Genomic DNA, 19,963 nt, shown 5'->3' with positions numbered 1-19,963 from the left:
TTAAAACATGCGGTGAAAATTAGGAGTGTTGCCAATTTGAAAGATTGAATAATGGACGTTTGGTGCACATTTGACGCAGTCTTAAATAGATACTGGTTAACTTTAGAATACAAATAAGCATACCGTTGGCTGTTTGGGATCATTTACTATTAAAATGAGGTATCCCATGCTATGGTTTTCATTTTTCAAAACTTCACTTTAATTCAAAATTACGGATTTCAAGAGGGCTGCCGTCCAGGATACCCTGACCGTATCACTTTCCTCTAGGGATAATATGTATTACCGAAGCTTTTATCCACTTATTATCATTAATACGCGGGTTAGAAACGGAGGTAAGGGACTTACGCACATAGTAAGTATAAACAATTAATATTGCTGTAACTTTTCTCCAAATGGGCGTACCTTAAAACTAACTTCACCATTGTCTTCCTGATTAAATTCTAGCCCGAAATTGTGTATCATATTACCCTATTCCCATTTAAAAAACTTGACCCTAATTCAAAATGGCGGATTTCAAGATGACTGCCGTCAAGGTCGTATATACCATATGACTTCCCTTAAGCTTTATATGTATCTACATGGTTGTTCTTTCATTAACTCTGCGTTTAGAAAGGGTAGTAAGGAACTTCTGCAGTAATCTCTATTAACCACATCACAACTCTTAAAAATTATAGAAAAATAGAAAACATGCACCATGACAAAAATTTCTTTCATCACAAGTAATGAATACCGGTCCTCCATCAGCAAAAAAAAAAAAAAAAAAAAAAAAAAAAAAAAAACATTGAAATCGGAGCTGGACAATTGGGTGATGTCCCTTGTTAGCAGCAAAACGAACAATATAATTTTTTCTTACATCGTTAATATATTATTCTTCATTATGTCTTGAAAAGCTCTATCTTATTGTTCGTAAATAAGTTGATGAAAAGAGAACATGAATTTATTAGCTGAATATCGAAAATATTTAAGTAGGACTCATAGATTTGAGAGAAGATAAGTATTAAATCTTACCAATTTTGACAGTCGAAGTAGATTCAGATATATATTTTAACATAGCCTACTCCTTTTTATAAATTAATCCAGTGGCATATCTGGAAACTCCATTTAAGAAATAGATGTTTTCTTTATCATTAAATTGTAGCTATGCGACATTTAGGAAAACGCAAATTTAACGTGTATAGTGACCTTTCATACAAACCCTTTTGTACACGCATTATAGACAGTAACATGACTCAAAAACCAATTTCAGGTAGGTGATAGATAAAAATATCCAATGGTTAAGTAGTTCGACAATTAGATGAAACACTACATCTAGTTATTCTTCTCAACTGATGAATACAACGCTAAGTTGTTGAAACTCTAACTTTTTATTTTAGTTTTAATAAAATAAATGTATTAAGCTCTTCTCACAAAGGATACTTATAACTATGCTACGTGTAGAAACTCTTATAAAACAGCCATGTTCTTCCGCCGCCCTTTCGTTCATCCATCCGTCTGTTTGTTTGTTTTATAACAGGTGTCATAGCAAAAACGGTAAGAGATATCGACAATAGTATTTTTTCATTCGATTTAGCCTCACAAAAATTGATTCCGGTTCCGTTCCGGAGTAACTAGTGATGAGCAAGGGCGCCCATATTGTGGTTTCCAAGGGGTGGCAAGTATACGCGACATTTCAAATATACGGTGTAGGTTCAAATTTTGCTGTAGCTAATGTGAAAATTCTATTGGGTTTTCGATATTCCGAAGTATAATTTCCTCTAGGGTGGGCGACCGCCCCCCCTTGCCCCCCCCCCTGATGAGCGCCCTTGGTGCTGAGAATCTTTTTTTTAAAAAAAAACAAAGTCGATTCTTTGTCTCAAGGGAACATGTCGTCGCAAGAAGCTAACAAAACCAGAAGTGATTAAAATTAGTTTTACTTTCATTTCAACACTAGCTTGCTTTTTATCAATCGATTCAGCGATTATAGAATAGGTTTCATCTTTCTCATTACTTCTTTATTCAAAGCAAAAGTCAACCATTTCCGTTCGAATCGAACGAAAACGGTAACAAATACGATGAAGGAGCGGTTTTTGCAATCGATTCAGCGTCTCAGTAGAACACATATACTGGGAGTTCACTGAATTGCATCCGCCTTTCTAATACTTTGTTGCTCCGTCTTTTGCTCAGAGGACGACCTGGACACGGCGTGACACGGATTGTGGTATTTGCTGATACGTGTCCACGGGTATCTGACACCATATCTTTCTCATGGCACCCCCACAATGAGCCCACAATTCTCGGTGCAGGAGTCATGGTGCAAATAGGTCATTCCACAACATCTCATAAATTTTCTATGGGATTAAGATCCGGTGAGTTAAGGGCTCAATACATATGCTACATTTCCGTGAAATGTTCCTTAAGCCAAGCAAATATAGTAATGGGTTGGTGGCATTGTCGTTCTTGTGGGTAGAAGTGTGGCATTGTAGGGCGCACGTGATCCTCTAACATCTGCTGGTACACAACGAATATCTCGCTGTGGTCCATGGACTGAGGTCCCAGTCCCAGCAATGCCACGAGAATCATCCCCAAAACACAGCCACAGCCATCTGACTGTACAGTACGCACCATGCACAAGGGGTCCATAGATACCTGTTGTTGGCACCGCACATATACACGCCTGTCCGAGAGAAGTAGCACAAACCATGATTTATCGGACACATTCTTTTCCAATCATCTACAGTCCAAATTAGTGTGTTTATGTGCCCACCCTCGACGAAGTCGGCTGTTATCAGTCGCAAGCAGTGGTCGCCTGCTGTGGAACTTCATGTGTGCCAGTGTACGCTGTATATGATATGAAATTAAATCTTTCAGTTTTACGTCCTACGGTTATGCCAGGAAGGCTAAAGGAGACGATGATGGTGAGAAATGAATGAAATGGTGGAATGAAGAAAGTAGGAGGAAACGGGAAAAAGTGGGAAAAAATTCAATAGGGGTTAGCAACGTTTACGGCCGGGGGTAGATCCATGTCTCATATAGCCTCGCTGCTGAAAGAAACGTTAAACTCAAAATCAACTGAACATAACGTTGATAGAAGGGGGTATACATATGTATGTATTTTGTTTATGTCAAGAAGAAAGGAGACACGTATGGTGTAGAAAACTCAATCAGTTGGATGTGCTTTATGATGTGACTGGCTGGACTTTTTAAAAAAGGAAACAGAGGGGTCAAGTGTCTGATTTCGTTCTTAAAACCAAACAATCTACAAAGACCTTGGCCAACACGTGATATGCGCTTGTCGTGTTAATTTTGATATTGCTGGGTTCGAATCAACATCCATCAGCTCCAATTGCTTTGTTCCCATGGTTTTAGTATTACTTTCTTATTTCTCGTTTTTTTAAATCAGTTTTTTTGTTTTATTCTCGCTCGAATATTAAAGATTTTCTTTTGGATTTGTGTCTCAGTCGTACATGTATTTGATATGTCGTTGCATTTCACTGTAACTGCCTTCAAAGCTTCGGCTTTCTTTAGTTTACTTTCTGGTAGCTGTGACTTTAAAAAACCACTGGAAACTCTTTTATAACATTCACAAATTCACTTTGATTGAAACTATCGTTGCTACTTGCCCCTTCCATGGAGTTTAGGATACTGCGCCATAGGTTACCCACAACGAAATGACCACGCGACGGATGGGAGAAATAAGTAATCACTTCTTTTATTGATACGACTCACTGCTACGCGCAGGGAAAACGCGAGTGAACGTTCATAAATCTGGAGCAGTCTAGACCTGAGGAGGGGCTTGTTTTATTGATACGAAATTGAGGGAGGAGATAACATCAGGTGTAGTTACTTTGATTCTCGAGCAGGACTTCTAAGAACAGTTACTCGTTTTTTATTGATATCACCCCATGACTCAGTCAGGCCCGTATCCACGGGGGGCTAGGGGGGCCGGGCCCCCCCTAAATTGTGGCTGGCCCCTAAAAGTTTCACGGTAGGCTTGCAAATGAACTATAATATGGTGATTAAGTATAATATGATTGGGTCGCCCCCCCCCCTAAATTTTTGGGCTGGCTACGGGCCTGGACTCAGTTACTCATCCAAAAGAGTCGGTCAGAAGAACCGGATCACTCGCGAGTGACACATCACTGTCTTGATATTGGAATTCTCTTTACCACCAACTAATAATTAATATTTAACTCTGTTCACAAACTCTCAGATTTTATTTGAACTATTTGACAACGCTTATTATAATATATTTGAATTATCACATATATCAGGATTGCATGTGCTAATAAGTTTCTCTTCGATTTCGTAATTACATGTAATATGGGATTTCGTGCATTATTATTCTGATATTTTTTCTTCAGTGCGACATTTGAGGACAGCAGAGAAGAAATGTGCCCTTGAATTCCAGAAACACATGATTTTTACTTAATTGTGTGCTAATATTATGCTAATAAAATAGAGAAACTCTTATATCATCGCACAATCTTGCCCTTCTGGTAAAATCAGAAATTGCACTATTTTTTCAGTGCATTACCGTTTAGCTTATAATTTACTCAATTTTTGTCCACACCCGTATTTCTAAATCATTCCTCTAGTTCCCTCTAGAAGGAGATCCTAGTCTCTTTTCATATTATCCATGCTTGTATTATGAAACAGTCAAAGCTGTACTCGTATAACATTTAAACATATTTCTATTTTTTTTTTTTTTTGTGAAAAGATAAACAAAATATGCTTTTCTTTTTCCTAAATATTTATAAGAACATTTCCACTGTTGCATTTGTTTCACGCACATTCCTCATGTGTGAATTTATACCACATCCTAACTCAGGTTTTAGATAATTTGTGTTAATCCACCGTATATTCTCCTTCTTCTGTCATTTAAGCTCTCCTCGGCACTTTTTAATTTTATCAAGAGACTAGTTTACTCATACAACATAGTGGTTTTTAAACGATTAACCTCATGTTTGACTTCATCACTTTCGATTATTTTTTATTAAAGAGACTATTTATAAAGTCAATTCTGTCTGAATTAATTACTGCGTAAGTACACGTAAGTTTTACAGGATATTATACCTATACGGCTACAAGATATCCCTGCTTAGCCAAGACAGTCTCAGCAGTCTGGGCTGCCCCCCCCCCCCCCCAGAAAAATTGCTCACAACTCCCGGCAGTGATACTGACCTTGAACATTATAAAATCTCATTTCGAAAGTCAGAAACTCTCATTTTGCTGACAAATTTCAAAAATGCTATACTAATTACGTTCTTTTTAAGCATAATAAAAGATGAAAATTGAGATTACTTTATGTCCTTTACGTATTTCAATATTTCAGTGAATTATTCGTAAATTCTGATCTTCTAAATTTGTAATAAATGTTTTCATTAATTAAAAGAGACTATGGAAATTGTTGATGGAAACAGTCACATTTTGTTATCAGAATTTAGTATTTCCACCACGATTTTGTATCACAATACTCTACTGAAATATGTTATGAAATATGTTATGAAAATAAGCAAATTTTATTCTCCAATTGTTCCTTCTGAGAAGTTTTAGAAACTGGATGTTTCTCGTTTGGTAATTTGCTTTCCTCCTTTTATGATTTTTCCGTCAAAACTAGTGTCGTAAAGGCCTGAAAAAATGAACGGAAACTTTGGTTAAAAAACAGCTTTTTACCGTTTTTCCCGAGCTTGGGAAAAACGGAAAATTTGGGATAATTTGAAGTTTTCGAATATTTTACTACATTATACTTTTAACCCTATAATGCACAAACCTAGTTCTGAAATGCAGAAACTTTTTGTACTTTGTGTACTTATTATTTAGGACTATTAGAACACATATTGAGAGAAATTTCGAAAATTAGTTTAATCGTCTTGTATTTAGGAGTTGTGACCATATGGTTACATTGCAACATAACGGTAAATATAATGAAGTAAAAGTAGTCATATCTTACGCTGTCGTTTCACTCTAAATTTTGCTTATTTTTTGTACAAAATACAACTATAGCTTGTGTTTGAAAAGTTTCTTTGATCCAAAGAGGAAAGTGTCTGAACATCCTATCTGACTTGACATTCCCACTCCTCTACCACCCCAATTTTTGGAACAAACTGAAAGTTGTCAACAATGAATTCTGGAAATGAATGAATACAGAATATGGAACACAAGAATGGTGACCAAAGATACCTTAGATACCACTAATGATAGCATACAAAATACCCTAAAACCTTATACAACACCTCACCAAAGCCATATACAATAGAAACTTAAAAGGAGAGAGGCCGTACAACCCCAAACTCACACCAGGGAAATACTAAAAGACTAGGGTCCACTCAAAGAACAGGCGAAACAAAGTACTGGGGAAACAAGAAGTGAAACGAAAAAGGGAAAAAAGAAAAAAAGAGGAAAGGAAAAATAATAAAGAATGGGAGAGAAAGAAAAAGGAGAAGTTAAATAGAAAAAAGAATACCAAACGATGACAGACAGAAACTTATGCTTAAAAAAAAAACGAACACACAGAATGAATAAAAAGGGAAACTAGAACCACACAACCAAATAGACACACATCTTAACCATACTCCCCGGACGTTGCACCGTCCAATTATCACCTTTTCCATTCCTTCGAGTCACCTTAGAGGATGCCAGTTCAAATCCTCCATATTATATATATATATATATGAAATGAAATGAAATTTTTGAGTTTTACGTCCCACGGTTATGCCGGTTAGGCTAAAGGAGACGGTGATGATGAGAGATGAATGAAATGGTGGAATGAAGAAAGTGGGAGGAAACGGGAGAACCCCGAGAAAACCCATGCACACGGTGTTTGTCCACCACAAGGTTCACTTGGGGGAGGAGGGTTTGAACCCGGGACCCCAAGCACCGGAGGTGAACGCTCTACCACTGAGCCACCGCGGCCCCCCTATATATATATATATATATATATATATATATATATATATATATATATATATATATATATATATATATATATATATATATACTGCAAACACTGGAAATAACAGAGAAATCAAGCTCTAGTGAACAAATGGACACATCAATGCAATAATAATGTTAGAAAATTACAAGTAATCGACTAGATGTAAGTAAGAATATATCTCTCAGAATTAGTAATAAAATTAGGTAAGTACATAAGTTGCATTACAATACGCAGTGAGCTCTCAACAATTAGTAAAAATAAACACGTTTTATATCTTTCAGTTCTGTGCAGGGCCGCCCACAGGGGGGATGTATGGTGCAAGCTGCGCCATTGAGAAAAAATTTAGGGAGGATTTTACTCTACTTTCGAACTAGCAATTGTACTGTCGGAATAGCATTAAAACAGGATTTTGAGAAGCTAATTTTCAAAAAATTTCCGGGGTTAACCCCTGTACCCCCTGCTTCGATACTCGATGAATGAAGTACCGCGCAAGTAGCCGTATGAAAGGTTGGTTCGTTTTAAGAGAGAAGGGCCATCCACAGGTTTGTTGAATATGTCTGGTTTTCCATACCTAACAATATTATATTTAATACCAGATACTTCTGTCATTACCAGCAACGAGTTGCTCAGCAGAGAGGATTATGAGTAAAGTAAAGATTGTAAAAAAGAGACTAAGAAGCAGTATGGGAGATGTATGGATCTCCGACATGCTTGTCCTTTCTTTCGAAAAAGACATTTTAGAATGCATTTCCAACAGCGATATTATAGACAAATTTGCTTTGTCGAGTGAGCAAAGAAAAATATTATTACTCTATAAAGGACATCAAGGGTAGGTTAATGTCACCACCATGACCAGTAATAATTTAATGCAACAAAATCATTCCTGTAAAAAAAAAAAAAAAAAAAAAAAAAAGTATGAGCGGCCTTAAAAAGAAGTGTAATCACAAAAATGAGCGCCAAGTTCTGGTGAACAACAGTTACAAACACTCAAGGAATCACTTTCAAATTTAGATTTGAAACTTGCCTATGTTGTCTGTTGAAAATTAGAAAGTAGTTTGACATAATTGTGAGTTAGTGGTAGCAATACAGACAACAGCCAAGTTTCAAATCTAAATTTGAAGTGAGCCAGTGAGTGTTTGTTGTCCACCAGAACTTGGCGCCTATTTTTGTGATTTCAATTCTTTTTAAGGCCACTCGTACTTGGCTCTTTTACAGGAATGTTTTTTGTTGGATATCACTTCTTTTTGTAGGCTAATTTCGAGGATAACACTTTCTTTTGGTATCAAACTCAATAATTTGTAACTTGCGTCTTACTTTTCATGTACAAGGGAATTATATCAATATTTTGTAAAGAAAAAAAATAATACTACTAATTGTAAAAAAGAATACCTGTGCCATACACAGTGTGTAGAAGTTTTTATACCCTTCAATATCCTTATAGAACATATTTAGCATTGTACACTACCAAGACTACTAATAAAAGTAATGCCATTTTTATAATTACTACTGCCCCTACTACTACTACAAGCATTCTATAATACTACTACAGGAAATAAAAACAACAAAAATAACAATTATTAGTTATAAAAACTACTGCTACACTGGCCAATTGTTTTTAGAGGACTTGAGTTTTGAGGAGGAAAGAGGTTATTAGTTTTGGGGGGAGTGCGCCATCAGCTTTGGGGGGGATGGGCACCCCTGGTTGTGTGAATCATGTTTACATTTTCTCAGTCTTTCACTTTGTAACCATATGGTTACAATGGATTTAAAAGTACTTTTAAGAGTTGACATCGAACCAAAGTATGATCATTTAATTTTAATATTTCATTTGATATTTTCTAAACAACAATAACAAGAAATATCGCAGATTTCAATAAAAATGAAGGAAAATTACATTTAATTTCCGTGCATGATACACCACTTACTGCGGTTCGTTGTATGGCGTGCTTCTTCTGCAGGCAACACTTCTGAAAAGCGACATATGATAGCACTCCCGAAACATCAGCAGGAAGTGTGTCCAAATAGACACAATGTGCAAGAACGTCAATTAAACGTTTTGTTGAAATAATAGAAGCTTACGAAAACTATGTATCCATATGGTTACAAATGAATTAAAGTGTTTTAAATGAAAACTATTTTATATTTACTAGTTTACAGTTAAGATCATTAAGTAGTTAATATTTCTTGTACTAGAATAGCAATATTTTGTAGCAACAAATATATTTGCACCACTCATTTAAAGTTAACACCGTAATAGAATAGAGTTATGGGTACAAAAGATACTACAATATAACCCTATTTAGATTAATTAATATAGATGCATTTAAATTAAATAATCTTATAAAGTTACAATTTTATGGCAGGGAAGTGTTAAAATAACAGGCCAGAATCGATTTAGTTAATACTAGTATGTTAAAATCAAATATATATATATATATATATTATGGAGATACGTATCTTCCTTGTGCTGTGTACAATTTCCGAAAATGTTGAACCCATTAGAAAATATCTTTTGTTCGGAAATCTTGGCAAAACTCAGAAAATATAATTTAAAAATTATTTCTTCACCTGATGCTAATCTTATTTGCTGTAACGTGTCTGCAGCATATATACAACGTATTTCGCTAGCAGGAAAAATACTTAAAGCAACAGCTTTTAATTTTCCTTTTTAGCTTTCAGATCTATGATAAAAATCCCTCTTTATTATTTGTATATTTTTCGAACAAGTCAAAAAAAGAGATGATATTAATAAATACAAACATTCACCGCACAAGTGCGTAAATTTGAGCAGTTATAAATAGGCCCTATCCAATGGCGATAAATATTAAATTTGAGCAACGATAAGAATCTAACATGTGAAACTTCCATTCGTTACTTTTAAAGACTAGCAGAATACTCGTTCTTCTCACGGGTAGAATACGCTACATTTTTCGTTTAAGAGGCACCAAAACTGTCACCAATGAACTTAGGGGCCCCAAAAACTATGAATTCGACACTAGTATCAGTCATTTATAATTACTTTTACATGTCACCTTCCATCTTTAGGAGTACTAATGGAGGCTGAATTTGGATTTCAACGGCTTGGGAAGTGTCAATGTTCATTTCCACCACCCCGAAAACTATGGATTCGGCACTAATATCGGTCATTTTCGATCAAATATATATCGATAGGCCTATATCCCCTCTCCCCTGCCCCCAAGTTAGAAGGATAAATTTTGATTTATCGGAAGTGTTACTGTTCATTTCAGCGACCCCAAACTCTATTGATTTGACACTAATAGACCTATCGGTCATTTTCGATCATATTTATATATCTCCCCGCTCTTAAGTTCTGGTGATGAATTTAGATTCAAACGGCATTACAAGTGTCACTGCTCATCTCAGCAGGTTCAAAATTTCCGGAAATTTTACCACACTAGTGAAAACCCCAGGGCACAATTTACGTCCTTTGGTGCTTATTTTATGATATTCACAAGTTTCTGTATAAATCACTTTGACACTAATATTCATTTTCCAACAAAATTTGGCAATTAAGACCGATTTCAATTTACTCAAGCGTCACTAGCAAACTTCTCACTCATAAAGAAACTTGTTTTCGGGGATGATATGAAATATATGAAAAATCCCATGTACCCATGACAACAAATTTTTACGAAAATTCTCTTTACCGTTATTCGAAAAATTGATGTTAAAACGTCCCACAAAATGGGATATTCCCCACGGATTTGAATCACTGACTCACTTTTGTAAGTTAATATAATTCGTGCGACAAGCTACTTATAAAATCCCGTTTCTACTAGTAATTGGTTTTCAACTAAGAATAGGCTAATAACAGTCTACTCTTTGTTATTTACTTTTAGTCTTGAATTAATATTTTTCGACATTTCAGCTAAGAGTAAGTTAGGGTAGCCAATCGTCCGGTATTTTGACCGGTGTTGTGTACAACCGGTGTCCTTGTCCGATGTTCTGTATGACCTCAAGACCGGACGTTAAATATCCAATGACTTTTCCTCTTACTAGTCACCTCCAAATAAATATGTCGAAAGCGTATTCAGAGTTACGAAGAATCTTTGCAGTGACCAAAGGAATTGTTCGTCGATGAATATGGTTAAAGCAGAGCTAATAACTCGCTTTGGTATCGACCTGTCGAGCGCGGAATTTACTGAAGAGTTTGAAGCAGGAAAATTTACAGAGTTTATGAAAACTGCTAGATTGTCAACAAAGGTAGTTTCAAGAGCGCAGCTAGCACTGCTTCATTCTCAGCTACATCTTCAAATTAAATAATGTATCTAGATCCAGTAAAAAGTATGTAGGCATTATGAGACATTACCAGACCCAAGGAAGCAGATAACACTTATTTTTCAAGTATGTATGTATGCATGCTATAGTTATATTACCAATTGAAATATTATCAGCTTTTCTGTTTTAAATGTATTTTTGATGACAGACTACAAAAATTACATGTGCCGACTCAAACAGAACTAGAATGAGCAAGTTTAATAAATGCGTCAAAAGTAACTAAAATTATTAAATTCGAACTCCGAATCGCTCAATTTTATGTGAAGCAACCACTTTCAATTGCTCACATTTTTGACAAGCGTTGATCTCACAATCTTAAGAGTATATGTACCGTACTCCAGAGGATTTCCATTTTCAAAATTTTGCTACTCTAGAGTAAGTGCGTAACTAGTGGATTTTGATAGGGTCCTGATTTTTCTTTTCATTCTTTTTCTTTTCATTTTTTTTTTAATTTTAGAAAATCCGATGTCATTAATTATATAATCATATTAGATTCTTTCACATGAAACATTTGTTTTCACTTATGAGACAGACAGCAACTGCCATCTTATTATTTAACAAGAAATACTTATAAACTATATCACTCTCATCAGATGATATAATAAATATTATTATGATTATTGAAACAAAAAATCAAAATATTGTGCAGAATGGACATGTTGCCAATAGGATATTTTACAAATCTAATTTAACGAGTAACTATTTTAAAGATGTACTTAATTCCTTTAGAGAATCTTAATGCACTGTATCTAGATATATACACAATTTACAATAATTTCTTATGATGATCTAGCATCTCAAATACTTTATTTCAATTTTTGGTAGTTTTACTATTGTTTTATTTACAATCTATAAAATTCTTTATTTCTACTTTATACTTATATTTTCAGATATGTATACGAAGTCAATGAGACCATATCTCCGTTTCTTTTAACTATGTTTCTCTTCAGTTCTGTAAATTTATGTCTGCAAGCTTATTTGGCAAGCAGGGTAAGTGTACAAATCTTCTACTGAATAATGTTTTAAAATTTTACTTTTAAATTCAATTCGAAAACCATTTATTTGACTGGTTTAAGAAAACACCTTTTCATCACTTGTTTTATTAATGTCTTAAGTTTGAAGAGGTTGTATTTAATTCAAAAGCAACAGCAGAAACTCTCTTAGAGTCACAGCAATTAATATTGATATAAGGAGCACTAAGATTCTTCCAGTAAAGAGATCTCAGAATGAAACGTACTGTACACCCAATACTAATAGACCTCCTGTGTTATTTCCCTTATCTTGTCGAAATCCGGAAAGAAGATTTAACCTATTTCCAGTAGTGGATGAAGCCAGCAGCCGGTGACAAAATAATTTAATCTATTGTTTACATTTTTCTCTCTTTATTTTGTTATATTATTATATTTTTTTTTACAGTTTACCAACAAATTTATTACAATTCAAAATTATTCGACATTCAACTAAAATAACAACAGGCATAAATGAGGAATGGAACAATAATTGCTAACAGAATAACAGGAAAATATAATAATTTGAATAAAATTGTAAAGTTGCATTAAATAAATTTACGAAACAATTAAGAAAAAATAATTAAGTCAACAGGAAATATATTTCGATAGTCGAACCAAAGGAAGGGGTAGAAAACCACCTATCAACGGCATCATATCTAGTGTTACTGTCTGCTTTTCTACCCCATCCAATGACATTACACCTTATTTGTATAGTATGTCGTCCAGTTGTATAAATGTTCAGTGTTGTCCGTTGTGTTAGAGAAGAAATACCTCATCTAGTTCTTTTGCATGTGGTAAGGTTGTTTACATATTTTTCAAAGTTTATAGTAAACTCATGACATATCTATCATCGTCTGGGTTCTGGTTGGTCCCCCCAGTATTTACCTTCTAAATCCACCTCTGTGTATTTCATGGAAATTCTTTGCCTCCTTCCCTGTGCGCTTTATATAGTTCATAAATCAGATTTCCCAAAGACAGAATCTAATTAAATTATGATGATACACCTGAAAATTGTGAAGTCATTCCAATTATTAAAAATATTTATATTTTCAATCTAATCGTAAACAAGGATTAAAACCAACTATACAGAATAGTGTTCAGTCTACGAGTCGTTGCTGTAAGGTTCCTGGTTTTGTCCTCCTGTTCTCCGCGAGTGCATGATCATATGAGAACTTATTATCTTAATATATAGTGGAGAAAGTATAGGTTTCTTGTAATTTCTGCAATTTCAAACAAAAACTTGAAGCACTGATAGTCGAATCGAAAATATACAGCTTTATAGTGTCAAACTGTCATGAGGTTTCTTTTTCTAAAAGACATTTTCTAAAAGAAAGTCTCTAAAAGATATTCATATTAAGTATCACACATATTGGACGAGCAGTTTCCCTCCTATAATCCCATCATTAAATTGATAGCTATTTTCAAGACACACCATTTTATCCTTGAACTTAACATTAGATGTCCTCCAATCTCAATTGATTCGAGAACATGTAAGGCTGTCCAAGAATTAATTCTTAAGGACAAGTGAATATTAGCCAAAAATCAGTCTAAATATCGAACATCTCACAAGAGCGGGTTGAAGTTAGTTATCAGTACTTACTGATATATTAGACATGCACAAAGTTTTGCCAAAATACATGCAGAAATGTTTTAACAGTAATCAGACGGAACAGGTTATACAGTACCATTAAACTCAATTTTGATCCTTCTTGAGATTTGTGATCCGAAACTTTTTGTAGAATTACTGAAGGGCGCCGATCCTGGGGGGGGGGGGCCGGAGGCCCCAAAAAACTAATGTAGGCCCCCCTTATTTTAATTAACAATATACAATATTTGGCATAATTTAAATGCAATTTGTCTTAAAATCCTCATATATGCTTTCTGCATCTAAATGGGCTCCCCAAATTTACAGAGAAATCGACGCCCTTGCAATTACTGGCTGAAAATAAAACGTGGCTCCATATGTACGATTCTTAATGTCGACGATCATTCAATGCAGGGGTCCCTTTCCAAAAAAATTCTACACCAAAAATATGCTGTCATAAGATAGTCATAACTACACTTTTCTGAGGGAATCATTGTACTTTGTTGATGGATGCCTTCATCAAATACTCTAGCATCAACAATGAGTATTATATTAGCCTGCTGATGGAGAGAACGAAGACGAAACACCTATTAAAGGTAACCAAGGGAGTAGTAGTAATTTTACACACAATTGGCCAGCTCACACCTTTCACTTTGTAGCTGTCAAATTGACACCTTAGATCCAAATTGGATCGCCAACCACAAACAGAAAGTAACAATGTTCCATTATGATATTTATTATTAAATATTGGTCTTTATGAGTTATTGTCCTACAGAACTAATTATTGTCAAGAAATGCCAGCTTTAACTATTTGAGCGAAGTATGTAAAATGTTAATGTAACTTGGTCTGTTTTTTCTGGCATTGAATATTCATACGCTTTGTATAGTTTAATTTAATTAAGAGATTCAAATATTTAAATGTAAACTTGTTTCGGACTTGTATAACTATGGAATTTTGGTATTATAAAGAGTTCTTGACATTGAACGTAATTTCCATCTTGATCCAGATGTTCCATATTTCTTAAGTACCGCACTTTGTAAATTCAACAGAGTTAAATGTTCTACTGTGTAACAGTTGTATATACAAAAAGTATCACTTTATTCACATTTTCTCACTAAATAACTAAATTTCTAAAGCTGTGGATTACCTTGGAGTCTCTGGTCATATAGTTCGTGACTCATATTTTTCAACGAATTTAAGTAGTGGATGTTACAAATATTAGAAGCAGTGATGTTTGCATGATTGGTAAACGGAGATGGGAGTTTATACATAATTATCTGACTAAACTAACTAACTAACTAACTCTATGGCCTATGGCATCCGGTGGTTCAATGCCGCGTTCACAAAAGCTCTTCACTGACTTCTATCCTTAGCCAACTGGATCCAGTTTCTACTTTGTATTTCTATTTCTACGAGATCCATTTCAATATTGTCCTCACATCTGCGCCTAGGTCTTTCTACTGATCGACTTCCGATTGGTCTTCCAGTTTAGATCTTGAAAGCGTTCCTACTTTCGTCTATCCTGGCTACATGATCTGTCCAACTAAGCTTCCTAGATTTGATTGCCCTAACAATGTTTGGTAAACCGTATAAATTGTGTAGTTTCTCGCTATGGAGTTTCCGCTTTTCTCCATTCCGGTTCCTCTTGGGTCCGAATATTCGTCTTAGGATCTTGTTCTACACGTCCTTCCCGACCATGTTTCGCAACCTTATAGAACAACAGGCATGATTATCGTTTTATATATTTTAAGCTTCAAATTCCTCGGCAGAATTCGCGACGATAAATGATTTTGCCCTGAATAATAATACGAATTCTCTGCTTTTAGTAATCATTTAATTTCTTCCCGAATATGATTTCTTCATGATAATTATCTTAATATGGGAAAATGTATATTTTTGAATAATATATTGTTCAAATAGGGATTAAAACCAGAAACTCAAATTGCGTATGAAACTGATAAGAAATATAAATGATATTATTAGTAGAACATAAATATCAATACATATATGATATACCTATTTAATATTTTTACATATTATTATTATTATTATTATTATTATTATTATCAAATAATTCTGCCTCTCGGCAGGTTCTGGGACTAATGATTTTTTTTTTTTTAAATTTTATATTTGGGCCTGAAAATGTTTGTTGCACGTTTCTCGAACTTCATCTTTCTCTTTCACCTCCAAATATTTTCTTCTATTCTTCTATTATCGATCAATAGTGTTCTTCTTCCTATTCCTCGCTTTCCTCCCATCTTTCCTTCTATAGTGGTGTGAAGAATACAATTTCTTCGCAGAATGTTTCCAATCCAATTAACTTTCCTACGAAGGATGCTGGCTAGAGGTGTCCTCTTGTATTAAAACATATTCGTTTGTTACTCTCTCTGCCCATCTTATCTTAGCAATCTTTCCTCAACACTACATTTCAAAACTCTCTAATATTTCTTCTCCAACTTCCGTAATGTCTAAGTCTCTGAATAATATAGTCCAATGCTCCATACATAGCACTTGACCAGCCTCTTCCTAAGCCCAGTGTTGAGCCTGCTTGTAAAAATGTGATCTTTTCTTGGTGAATATTTCTTTGACTATGGCAATTGTTGATCTGATCTCTTTGGTGCAGTAAGCGTCTCTCGTCAAAACACTTCCCAGATACTTAACCCGTAAGTACTATGGACCGTCTCTCATACCGCTGCGACTTTTCATATCATTATATTTTACACATTCTCACTACTACAAGTGGATCTTTTCGTCTACCTTCCTGTCTAGCAAATGGTTACATATTGTGAAGTTCGTGTTATAATTGATCCATTGCGCGCGGCGCTGAAGGGGTCGAGCGGTCTCACAGACGTACTATAGTAGTTACGTGAGTATTTTTCTGTTCAGTTGTCTTTCGTTATCTACTGATTACTAGCAGTTTTGTGTCTTACCGTGTGGCACGTCTTGCACTACACATCAAATAATGACCCAGCGACTGAAAAACCTGAATTAATCACATTTTATAACATGCGTAAAGGCGGAGTGGATACTCTAGACAAAAAATGTACAGATTACACATCAAGTCGTCAAACAAGACGATAGCCATTGACAATTTTCTTTATGCTGGTGGATGTTGCGTCTGGTGTCAATGCGTATGTCTTGCATCAAGTCTACGCTAAGTCCGCAGTGATGACAAGATTTGATTTCATGAAAACGTTGGCAAAAGGACTTGTTAGGCCTCTCATGAACGTAGATTGTTCATCGGACATCTGCCACGAGAGCTGTTTTTCAATCAAGAGCATACTACAGCTTGAAAGTGAGTTTCCCACCATCGCGCACAAGGAGTTGAAAAGGAAAACATAGTCTTCTGTCCACTGAGTTGTAAGCGGAAACCAAAGATACTAATTCGTGTCAGCGGTGTGGAATACCGATTTCCTTGCAGTGCAAAAAAAGTGCCTTACTGAAGAAAGTGCATGCTGTCAGCAAAGTTAGTGTGGTGCTTTCTTTACCGGCAAAACGTATTTTCTTTACTTTCTCCATCATATAAGAACTAAAAATAAGTTTCATTTATTACCTTTTCACTATAAAAAATGTAAGAGTACAACTATAACTGTACCTTTCTGTAAGTTTCAAAAAGCTAAAATTCCATGTTTGTTTCACCGTTTTTAGTGTATTTTTTATTCTCAGTGCGTCTATAAGAACAGTGTGTTTTAAATTAGTTATTTTCACTACATAGAAACGGAGAAAAAATTGAATATTTCAACAATTACAATTTTAGAATAACAATGAAAGCATTGTTGCAAATTTTGCCTATGTTCTCTTTCGCATTGTTTTAAAAATATAAAGTTCTTTTTACATCGTGAAATTACTATGTTTTATTTTTCTATAAGCCACTAAGACATGTAGGATATCATTTTTAAAAATATGCAATAAAAATACTATTCAGAAAATGTGAAACAACAATGCGGTCTGACAGACCGTTCCATAGTAGTTACGTGATTATTTTCGTCCATAGTACTTAAGGGTTAAAAGTATCGACTTCTTTAAGTTCTCTTTGTTTTAATCTGACCCGTAACGGAGAATTTCCACGAGATATTTTCACGACTACCTTACATAAATAAAACAATATTTTCATCAGATTAAATATGCACTAACTATTATTGGTAACGAATGAGTTAATTCTTGGCGCCGTAAAAACGCGTTCTTTTTCTGTATTTCCTATAGAACTATGTATGAGAATTTACATTTGTCCATATCAATTTGTGGAACTCAATAAATCCTGTTTTTTCGTATATATTTACCATATTCAGGTGTTTTCTTACGTTAATAATATTTATTTTGTCATTTCGTTTATGCTTACAGGTTCGAGGAAACATTGCTATGGCTATTAGTGTTATTACGTATGGTGTATTACTTTTGCTGCAAATGTATTTATACTGCAAGTACGGCAGTGATATAAGACAAAGAGTAAGTATAGTGTATTCAGTACATTTTTAAACAATAAAATATTGAATAGTAAAGTAAGCAATATATGTATCGTAATTATAATAGTGTTGCTAAAAACATGTCTAGTTTCCTTCAAAGTGATGCATGCCCGCAACTAGAGGGCGGCTAGAGGGCCTTGGCCCCCTAAACTTTTACTGGCCCATCCAGACCTCAACACAAAAAACACAATTTAGATATTTGTAAGAGAATTTTTAATAACTTGGCCTCCCCTAACATATTCATGGCCCCCCAAACCTCTGTGGCTGGTTTCGGGCCTGAAGTGATGCTGCCCTCTTCAGTGAGTTATTTGAAATTACAGTTGCACTCTTCTTTGTCACACTCTCAAATGGCATTTTTCTTGAAATTAGTCACAAAAAATTCCAAACCATTGCTGTTAATATGACATCTGCAGTGGCGAAACTAGCAGAGTCCATAGGCCCCCAGTTTTTTGAGTTACAAAAACAATTTAAGATATTATTCATATATTTCTGAAGGTTTATAGTCAACTCATGTTATACCTGTAACATTCTGGGTTCTGGCTAATCCCAGTTTTTACCTTCATTGATCTGCCACTGGGCATGTGTCTGTCATGATCATGGTATTTAGCTTAATTTTCTAAACACTCAACGAAATTCATTTCTTGGAAACATTACGGTTTTGGGTAGGAAGTTTATAGCTACGTTTCTTCTATATTTTATATTGAAAAATATCATAAGAGCTTACGAGTCAACGTTAAGCTAAGAAGCTGCAAGAATCTTGTAGCTGTCATCAAAAAAAAAAATCCTGTAACAATATTCTGCCATGTAAACCTTCTTTTGAAAGGGGCATACAACAATTCTTTCATCTTGCAACGAGTGAAACCATATGCAACTTTATAGGCCGTCTTCTTTGCTAGCTGCTATCGCCCTCCCACTGACATAATAAAAATAAAGCAGTTTCGAGATTTCCGGAACTACAGATTCTTTTGGGCGGGGAGGGGAAGCGCGCCAAAACACACGATTTTAATGAGCAGGTTCACTATTTGTCCACTAGAGTGCTGTGCTGCAGGATGGAAATATATTTCTTGCTTTCTGAAAGTTGTACTGTGTAAACAGTAAATAGAAAGATAAGGTTACATAATTCTTTTTTAAATGACAGCTACAAGAATTTTGCAGCATGGCATTCTAACTTTAGAAATCTCTGTGCCACTCCTAGAGTATTATTACACCATGAATGTTAATGTCAGAGTAGGTATATCATTTTTAGAAGAAAACATAGAAACATATATCAAATATTCTTGGCCTATGTTTAGCAGAAGGGGTCAAGCTCTTTTCTCTAAAAAATGTTACAATTTTGGTAATTTCTGTGCATATTTGGTTAGTTTAGGGTAGGGTTGGTTAGTTTAAGTTAGGTTAGGCTAGTTTAGTTTATGTTTTATTAGTGTAGGAATCACGCATAATTGTCTAAAAAAATGATAAAATTCGCTTATTTCTACTAATATTACGTTAGTTTAGGTTAGTTCAGGTTAGCTTACGTTAGTTTATGTTAGGTTAGGTTAGATTTGGTTACGTTATGTTACATCTAAGTACTTGCATCACTCATTTCTCCTGTAAATTTTGTGTTTTTTACGTGCTTCTGGACCCCTTGTACTAAACATACCCCGTATTCTACTTCGTAGTATCTTGCTATATTTACTGTATATAAATAAATGA

The 19,963-nt window shown here is 34.8% G+C and overlaps 1 protein-coding gene across 1 annotated transcript in view; it reads left to right on the top strand.

Annotated features, from left to right (window-relative positions):
* Nucleotides 1-19,963, top strand: part of LOC145692838 (odorant receptor coreceptor-like) — a 41,159-nt gene that overhangs the window by 5,783 nt on the left and 15,413 nt on the right. Inside the window, exons 2-3 of the mRNA XM_081768340.1 lie at nucleotides 12,103-12,202; nucleotides 18,150-18,254. Of these exons, the coding sequence (XP_081624466.1) occupies nucleotides 12,103-12,202; nucleotides 18,150-18,254 (205 nt within the window). The remainder of the gene's footprint in view (nucleotides 1-12,102; nucleotides 12,203-18,149; nucleotides 18,255-19,963) is intronic.

Source organism: Thermobia domestica, chromosome 8 (assembly GCF_964235325.1).
Source record: "Thermobia domestica chromosome 8, izTheDome1.hap1.1, whole genome shotgun sequence".
Taxonomy (NCBI): Eukaryota; Metazoa; Arthropoda; class Insecta; order Zygentoma; family Lepismatidae; genus Thermobia; species Thermobia domestica.
This window is presented reverse-complemented; position numbering and strand designations above follow the sequence as displayed.